Source organism: Anguilla anguilla, chromosome 4 (assembly GCF_013347855.1).
Source record: "Anguilla anguilla isolate fAngAng1 chromosome 4, fAngAng1.pri, whole genome shotgun sequence".
NCBI classification, from domain to species: domain Eukaryota; kingdom Metazoa; phylum Chordata; class Actinopteri; order Anguilliformes; family Anguillidae; genus Anguilla; species Anguilla anguilla.
In genome coordinates, this window is record NC_049204.1 from 21039011 (window position 1) to 21048562 (window position 9552).

Sequence of the window (9552 nt, forward strand, 5' to 3'; positions counted from 1 at the left end):
AAGGGACCAGTTTGGTGGAATCCATCAAGGCATTTTAACGAAATGATTAAATCTCAATGGAGTTTGCCTGGGAGTTTTCCTTTTTAATTATGTGAAATAATTCTCCCATTTTCCCATAAGAGGCTGACATGAGAACAGGCAGGACCCAACCTTGATAGATCTCAGAGGGGCTGAACGACAATAGACCTGGCAGTGGGCAGATAAAGAACATCATCAGGAGAGCAGATAAGTAGGCCGGCTGAATGAATCCAATTAAAAGGCCCCTCCCTCCTTGGTCATCAGATGGCTCACCAGGGGGCTGTGGAGGTTCCAGTGAACCTGGGAGAGGGCTGGTTCTCAGCTCCAGAGAGCTGCGAGGGAAAGAGGGCCTGGCTGGGTCTCTCACCAGCCCTATCAGCTTCCTGCATCGCTGATCGTTCCCCTGAGGAGAGAGGTGGCGTGGGGGCGGTAATCCGAGGGCAGAGCAGGGGTGTGGAGTGCTGGGGGGTTTGGGGTGGGGTTTGCGCGTATGCGTGTGTCTGTGTTAGTATATGTGAAAGAGGCCGCTAATTGTTTGGCTAGCGCTGCACAGAACTGGAGGGACAATGGCTGGCTGGGACTCTCACACATACACACACACACACTCTCCCGTCGTGAACGCCAATCCCGTGCAGCTCATGTGTCCCTGGAGTCCTGGGGAGGTGTGTCCCCTGCCCTTCAAGGGCTCCCCTCTTTCTGCTTTACTAATCAGCTCGCTCTCCCTTTTTCCTTTCATTCGTTTGCCATTTGCACTTTTCGCTTTCACCCTCACCCTTTCATTTCCTCTTGGCAACGTACCTTTTTGCCCTCAGAATATTTAGAAAGAAAAAAACAACCATTTCCTTGCTGGATTCTGTTCCTATATTTCTGTCATATTCTTTAGAAGAATTTGATCGACTTTTGTTGCTGTGCTGTTGGTCTGGTCACTCGTACCACTGAGTAGTGACTAATTATTAAACCCAAAACTTTGTTAATTGCAAACCTGGGCAGCTGCAGATAGCGGTAGCGTCTTCCGCTCTTAAAAGTCCATATACAGTCTGATTTCCTCTCACAGCGGCTGTAAACATGACAGCATATTCCTCCCCCTTATCGTTACAGACACAACCATTTTATCTTCTGTGTTTTTGGTGACACTGAGGTCAAGTAGTAGCATGTAAAAGAATCAAAACAAACAGATTACAGTTTAAAATGGCACCCCAGTCAGATATTAGAGCCTCTCATAATACCATGATGATATTTACACTCACAAGCCAAAGTCCCTCACTGCAAGTTTGATTCCTCATTACACATCCACCATAGTTGGCTCTAATATACTTGATCAGTCAAGTGTTTTCGGGTTATTCTGTGAGAAAGAAAACTATTCTTCATAAACACAGGATGCTGGAATGTGCCAGTGTCAACCTTTTCAAAATGAATACACTTTCTCCACACAATACAGAACAGCAAATTGCATATCTGATAGGTTAATGAATTATGCATGATGTGGATACTGTTGGCAACAACCCAGCAACCTACAAATTCAGCTGCAATTGTCTGAGACTAATCCTTTAACAGCTACACGTGATGGAATAAACAAATGAAACCTGTGTATTGAAGATGATCCACATCCCTTAATTCAACGCTTATGTTTGCTTAGGTCTGTGTGCAGGCACAGCATTCACTCTCAGACTGAGCTGTGTGGTCAATCATTGACCAGGAAACTGGGTGTGTTTATGTGTATATCTGGGCAGGCAGTTCGAGGGGAATCTTTTTGAAAATAGGGTTGTTGTTCCAGTCACAAGCAGTAACTATTACCCTCAGTGTGGGCTGCTCGCAGTACATACGGACCAGCGTTGATCAGCCTCAGAACAGGCTGCTCGCAGTACATAAGGACTGACATTAGCCTCAGAGTGGGCTGTTCACCGCACATGCGAACCTGCTTGCCCCATTAAGGCTGATTCTTGTCTCTTAAAAACCTTGAGCAACAATGAAGAAAGTTGCTATCGCATTTTTCTGGCTCCTGCTTACAGTGAAGACAGTTTCCGCTCAAGGTAAGAGAAACGCACAAAGTTCTATTTTTCCAAGATTGTTGTAGTCCTGAAAATCCTGGGACATAAATCATTTGACTGTTGTTCTTATATTTTGATCAAATTACTGCACATTCTACAAAATGTGTACCATTTACAGATAATTAGTGCAGTTGTTCATGATTTTTCTCTTTATTTTTGGCTGGACCGCAACAGCCCTACAAACGCGAATGTCTGTGACTGAGTGACTGAGTGACTGATGAAGTTACACCATTGGTCGGCCGGATCACGTGTGTTAGGTCCAGCCATATACTAGGTTTTGACCTGGTCTTGTTTTGAGTGAGAAAGAGACTATGGAACTGGCTGTTTTATCTTGGGTACATGTATGACTTGTTTGAACAATCTTTAGCTGGCAGACCCTGAAGAAGGAAATGGTTAACTAAATACCAGGTCAACACAAGAAAAGGACACGGCAGGTTTACTTTTCTCTCCAGGACAACAGTGGGATAAACGATCAGTCTCATAAACCAATGCTCATTATGAACCACTTCATTGATGCCATTTTCTATCCCACAATCTCGGGAGTGAGCAAACCCACATATTGGGGGTACCGTGTGTATTAGTTTTAATAAAGCATGACGTTCAGGTCAGCCGAGGATCATCCGCAGTAAAACACAAAAAACAATTCATGAATTTAACTGCGCAACCATCTTTACTAGCATTGCTGCAGTCATTTAGCCCAGTGTGAGGGCAATAAGGAAATTAAATGGACTGCAGGCAGCATACTAGAGAAAACCAATGTTATGGATTCATGAAAATAAACATAAATCTGTAAGCCAATACTACACAAATGGGAAACCATGTGCAATATACAATATAAAATACATTGAGTTCTCTTTTGAATGATTGATCTGCAGAGGCAGCTGTACGAGCGTTACCGAACTGGCTTACTGGCATCATCGCGGTGGTGGTGTTCCTTTTCCTGGTCTTTGTTGCCTTCCTGGTCAACAGGGCGTGGTGTGAAAACTCCAGGTAAACGTACAACACGTATCTATCACAGCAGGAGACAGCTGTGGCGCTTCAGGTTTCAAGGGTTCTCTCCATCTCAAGGCATTATGACATCACTAAATGATTTGTCTGGATAGGATATCAACACCACTTTACTTCTCCAGGTGCCCGTATATTTAATATCAGCTCAAGCAGTCACTAGCAAAGAGAAAGTGCTTTTGATGGATTAACAAGAGGGATGACTCACCGGTCCTGCCGTGTGATCCTCCAGTCCGGTCTTGATGGCCTTATGGTTCGGCTGTACGCTTCATTCAACAACCCACTATGACTGGAACTACAGGTCATATCATATCATATCACGAACCAGCCATTGCATTTATGGAACACAGAACTTCAGAGCACCTGAAAAACAGGAAATGACTCGGCTCTCCATCACATAATATTTATTATTTAATTGGGCAATACCTAGACATGGCCTTTAGTGCCAATTGATTCCTTACAAAGCCATTGGTGACTGTTGTCAGCAGTCCTGCAGGGTGACACAGACTCACCCAAGGAGGGAGGGAGGGAGAGTCCATCTTGCTGGGTACTCCCTGCCTCATCGCTCAGTAGTGACGCTTCAGGCTGACTGGGCACTCCTTACAACGTGTGACTCCCATTCCAGTTACGATCTCCTGGCAAAGTAACTGCACTTCACTGCTGGGCTATGCAGTGAACAGAAGTCATGGCTGGTTGGCCTTGTTTATCTGGATGCACATGGTTGTACCTAATTAGCAATGGGCCAGCTATTTCTGTTGGAGGGGAACTTGTCAGTTATTGATTGAGCCATGTTATAAGTCAACGCATTAGAGGACAGCAGTTTTTAACCAACTGGTGAAAGCGAACTGCAAGTGCCTGCCTGACCAGAGGATTCCCTAATGCGAGACAAGGTGAAGAACTCCCTAGAAACTGAATCCCACCCTCCACTGAAAATTACAAAACCTTGCAGTACCTCCCAGCCACAGTCAACACTAGCATGGTCAGGATTTAATTATACATATCCGTGCAAAACAAACAGGTTATTTATCTGGACACAACTAGGAAGACAAAATGTAGAGCTTTAAAAGAGTACATTAGAATGCCTTTCTTTTTGTTCCAATACCCCCCTTATTTAGGGAAGAGTCAAAGGCAGTGCCAGTGAAGACCGATGAAGACTACACTATGAAGAATGGAACACACTACGATACAGCTCTGGATATGGTCAGGTAATCCTCTGCTCTCTATGAAAGCTCTAAGCTCTACTTGATCTGTATCATGTTGGCTCAGAATGGTTCAAAAATTTTGTCAGGTAGACTTAACTGAAGATCACGGTGTCACAGTTGAACTGAGCCTCATTTCTACATGTCAACAGTTAACTGTGGGCAGCAGAGAGCAGCTAAAGTGTTCAAGCATAAAGGTCTTCATGCTTGCTTTTGTTTAGTCTAGCTTTAGAACTCTCTTTCAGAAACCGAAGAGGACAAAAATAACTACACATGGGATTCATTAGTGTGCGAACACAACGAAGGGTTCTTTTTAATTTGTGATGGAATACTGCTGCTACACAGTCTAGTTATAGGGGCGACATAGCTCAGGAGGTAAGAGTGTTTGTCTGGCAGTCGGAGGGTTGCCCGATCGATTCCCCCACCCTGGGCGTGTTGAAGTGTCCCTGAGCAAGACACCTAACCCCTAATTTCTCCCAATGAGCTGACTGGTACCTTGCATGGCAGCCTTTCACCGTTGGTGAGTGTGTGTGTGAATGGGTGAATTAGAGGCATCAATTGTAAAATGCTTTGGATAAAAAGTGCTATATAAATGCAGTCCATTTACCATTTAGTTACAGTATGTGGCAAGCTGGCAGTGATGAGAATTAAAATAGTGCGTTTATGTGTGTGATTTTTTTTTCCAAGGTTCTTCCTGAAACAAATCCACAAATTACCACATAGAAATGGTAAACTTATTAAGCAACATACATAACAGAACATGTATGTTGCTTAATTCCACACATGCACAAAATCTACTCACTTAAGTGGCCACTGTGATCAGTGGTAGACAAAAGGGGGTGATGTTTTTAAGGGAAAGTCCACGTAAGGTTAGTCAAACCACTTCTGTCTGTAAACATGCTAATAAACATATGGAATTGCACCACATCTCTCTAAGTCTCTGTATGTGTGTCTTACAGGACCAGTGAGCACGAGAATGCCTATGAGAACATGGCCATCCAGAACGCTGAAGAGAGGATCACAGTCATGTGATCGACGTCACACCAACAAAAAACCCTCGTTATTCTCCTGCACACCTCTCCTTTCAGCTCACGCATGCTGACATTTAGATCACTCCAAACCCAAATACACTCCGACAAAAATACTGACCAGCCCCTTCGGTAAATGTCGCAGAACATTCCGGGTTTTTACCGCCAACCTTCTCAACAACAAGATGCATCCACTTCTGGAGGTCAATGGATCAGGACAGAGAGAAACATAGCTTGATGAAACTGATGGATGATCAAATCTAGAAATTAGTTAAATCAAATCAACATCTGTAGAATAACATCCGTAGCATGAACGCACCATAGTTACTGAGCACTCTAAACCACTCACAGTTTACAGAATTCTGCTGAAAGGATTTTCATATTTCATTACTGAGCTTCAATTTTGTATTAATTGTTTGCATTTCTGCTTGTTCACACGCAATCATCGATTACTTTTATATTATCAGCAGAAGTCAATATCGTATCTTTACTATGAAAAGCATTCCTGCTGTTTCACAGGTACATTTGTTTCACATTCAGAAGCCAAATATTTGTCTAATGTAAACTTTTACATGAATCTGAATTCACTGTTTTCCGTACTTTAACTGATAAGGTAAATGAAAAATAGAATTGTTGTGTGCTTTTTATATCATACGCTTGCACTTGTAAATTTCCTCAAAGACAAGGCAATAAAGATGTTAACTGAAATGAAAGCCCTCTGTGTGGTTCTGCTGTCTTTGCAGGCAAAGAATGTCTCTGCTGACTAATGTGAAACCTTTCCACAAAAGTTCAAGGTCTGAAATGTGATTTAATGATTACAATTTTACATGGAAAGGTTGTGTGGAGTGGTATTTAGGAATAATACCTAAACTGACAGCACATCAGACTTCTTTTCAGCGTTCAACCATTCAACAGTTAGGAATTTCAAATATTGTCGCATACATTCTCTGGCCAGGACATTCTCCTGTCCCATGTCTGAAATGCTGACAGATTAATTCTGAAAGTTCACCGGCACGCACAAAACTAACTTCCTGTAGGCTTTCAGAACTTTCTGATAATGAATGTTGTAGTCTCCATGGCTGCATTTACTAGAAGTACAAGTATAAAATTACACAATAAGGAACTTGGCACACCAATGCAAATTAGGACAAAAGCACTCCCTTCAAAAAAAATAAAATAAGACAAAATATTTAATATTCACATATATTTTTTATTACAGCTCCATTCATTTGTCATTATATATCTAATATATGTATTTTAATTTCTTTGGATCTGAAAACATATCTTACATCAATCAATGACATATGACAATATAAATATATTTCAATGGCACTACATGGGACTAGCTGTCAGTAATAATGTGGCTTGAAATGCTGTATTCTGGGTTACAGGATTCAGTTTACAGCTCTTAAGACCAAGATCAGGACATGCTGTTCTCTTTCCTCATTACAAAACAAGAAGGCGAACACACACCACCAGAGAAAACTGGGTCAGGCACACAAATCTAAAACACCGATATGTCGGCCGTCAAAGAATCCCAGCAAAAGTAAACCTGGCTACTAATGTGAGAGAACGAGACTGGCGAGGCTACTGCTGCCCGAAAAACAAATGGACGCGTAAAAAAAGAGGCTCAACCGTAAGACCAACGTAATGTTAAAGGAAATTTAACTAGACACCCACGGCACTTGGGGTTGTGACAAGACTGCTTGCAGGTGAAGTATTCACTTGCTGCCTACGGAGTTGAAGCTTTCCATGGCACGGTGATATGTAATTAAACACGAGGCACTACAGAGACACGTACACAAAAAGGCATGTCTTATTCGCGATGGGGATCATACAGGGTCTTTACAGTCTTTATTATATGGGTGCAGTTGAGTTCTGCGACGTGTTTCTGCTGCAGTCGTTGTGCAGGTTACTCGAGCGTAACGACCGCGAAATCCAAACGGCAGTCGGTGGAACCAGCGCCTCTTCCTGTGTGCAATCGCGGGTCAGCGCGACATGACTGTCCAGTCACCTCGGGGACAGGATTTCCTGTCATTGTCAGCGGCGGCGAGATGCACAGAACCGAACGCCGGGTGGGCGCGTAACGCGCCCAACAAACCCACACGAAAGAATAAAAACAGCAGATGAAATGATTACGACATGCTCGACATGATGAAAGAAATAAATTACACATTTAGAAAATAAAACAAGTGAAAAGTATTGGACTTCCCTATAGCTACAATATTATTAAATGTTAATACTAACAACCAGCCTTTAAAAAGTTTTTGCGACTCAACGTTAAGGTGAAATAGACTAATTTACACTTACGTATTGAAATAAAATGGCAGTCTCAGTGGTCACTGGAAAATTAAATTTAAAAACAGCATTTGCTCCTCCTGCCCATTCTTAAAACTGACTGCTTGTTCTGTGCGGAAATGCTAAAGGCCCTTTTCGAATTAACTGACTCAACAGAAATAGTCAATAGTTATGAACAAAGTGTGTGCAGACAAGCTGAGAAAAGGGAATTTCAAACCTTCTAAAGTGACTGAACACATCCTGAGATCCACAGCTCACCCAGATAAAAAATATATGTACCCCTAACTGTGCTACACTCACGTTTCCCAATGCATCGATATACTGAGAGACATTAAAAAGACAACACCCATTCAACTTGACGCGATATTAATATTTTGATGTGGATATTGCCAGATGTGCTCTAAACAAACAACTCACAAAATCAACCTGCCACACCTTACTTTATAAGTTAATGGTGCTATGCTATACATTGATGTTTTCTTAGCAGAGATATTTGGAAGTGGCCATGGGTTTTCTTGACTATTACAGAAGCCAACACTTTACTTGAGCCCTTTGACATGAGGCAGACAACACAGTCATACACATGACATAACAGCTATTGCAAGATGAAATAACATGACAGTTCATCACTTTTATAAGTAAATGTTATAACAGATGTTACAGACATTTGCAGATTTTAAAAAAGTTTTGTCATTTGACATAAGCTGATGTCATCCGTTATGCCATCGTGTGACATCTGTTATGTTTATGACAGTGTTATGAGAGTCTTATGTCGAGGGCTCAAGTGCGTTACCATACTAAACATTTGACCTTGTAAATGGATAGAGAGGACTGCCGGAAATAGACTGGCAACAGAGCACAGGCAGTCGAGATATTTTGCATACATAAAAATATCCACTTGTAGCGTCGTTTCGCATTTGAAACACGTTGTTGCATCAATGCCTTTCAGTACAAACGTTTCTACCAGTTAATCCATGTCCATCTACCTGTCTTCAGTTCACATGTGGACAAAAATAACTCAGGCACAGGCCTTTTGCTGCATGGCAAACATTATCAGAATATCTGGTCATATCTGCTATATTCATAACTCAGGTCTCTGGCCACACTCATCCCCAGACCACGAAACGGACACAAAACAGTTGAACACACTGGTTTGAGAGCTGGAATGCGTTAAAAACACCCCTCATCTAAACAGGAGATGCTACAACAAGAGCACGCGAATGTGTGGACCGTCATGTGCTTAAAGGGATCAGCTGATTTGGAGGTACTGTGTGTGGGCAACTCCTCTCCTCCAGAACGTGACTGGGTGACGTTGACTGCAAAACCCCTCCCTCAAGCTGCAGGGGCACCTCTTGTGATCGGTGACATCGCTCACTACAGTCCTGGAGCCGCCTAGCAGCACTCACGTGACACGCTCCAGCACTGTACAGGAAGTGCTCAGCTGTTAAGGGAAGGACAGTTCCCGCACTCGCTGGTTTCCTGCGTCTTCGCCGGGTGTCAGAGGCCAGAGAGCAGCAGGCTCCATGTTAACGCACTGCGGTACTCGGAAGTGGGAGGAGCCAGGATATTAAGACAGGGCTGAGAGGGCTGGACTAAGGTTCCCTCTCCGATTCCCTTGGTTTTGTAATGAGTCAAACCGCGCCGCCGTGAATCAGCACAAACCAAGGGGAGAGGCGAGGGCGCTGGGACAGGGGACGGAACAGGGCCGCGGCACTGCCACTGTCATCAGCCCCCTCCGGCCACCTAGTCCCAGCACAACAGCGCCACCTGCAGGGCCAGTGTGGTCGAAGCGCGAGACAACACTTTTTGTTTAAGGATCCTACTGTCCCAATGTGGCATCAAACCCCCCACCCCCCCACCCCCCAGGTGAACCCCAATCCCTAAATGTTTGAGGTCCTCCAGAAGCCCTTGCTAGAGTGGACAGATAAGGATGAGCAGTTGGGTGCTGCTGTCCCT

General features: G+C 43.4%; 2 protein-coding genes across 9 annotated transcripts in view; one reads left to right on the plus strand and one right to left on the minus strand.

Annotated features, from left to right (window-relative positions):
• Positions 1–1753: 1753 nt before the first annotated feature.
• On the plus strand, positions 1754–6011 carry pdzk1ip1 (PDZK1 interacting protein 1). Its single transcript, XM_035412913.1, has 4 exons — positions 1754–2048; positions 2942–3056; positions 4187–4276; positions 5230–6011. Exons 1-4 carry the CDS (start codon positions 1985–1987, stop codon positions 5300–5302), a joined length of 342 nt encoding a protein of 113 aa, XP_035268804.1. The 5' UTR covers positions 1754–1984; the 3' UTR covers positions 5303–6011.
• Positions 6012–6487: 476 nt separating this feature from the next.
• patj (PATJ crumbs cell polarity complex component) overlaps positions 6488–9552 on the minus strand; it is a 109717-nt gene continuing 106652 nt past the window's right edge. For all 8 annotated transcript variants that reach the window (XM_035412294.1, XM_035412296.1, XM_035412297.1 and 5 more), the window contains one exon: positions 6488–9552. This exon is cut by the window's right edge and continues 233 nt beyond it. The gene's annotated coding sequence lies outside the window, so the exon portion shown is untranslated.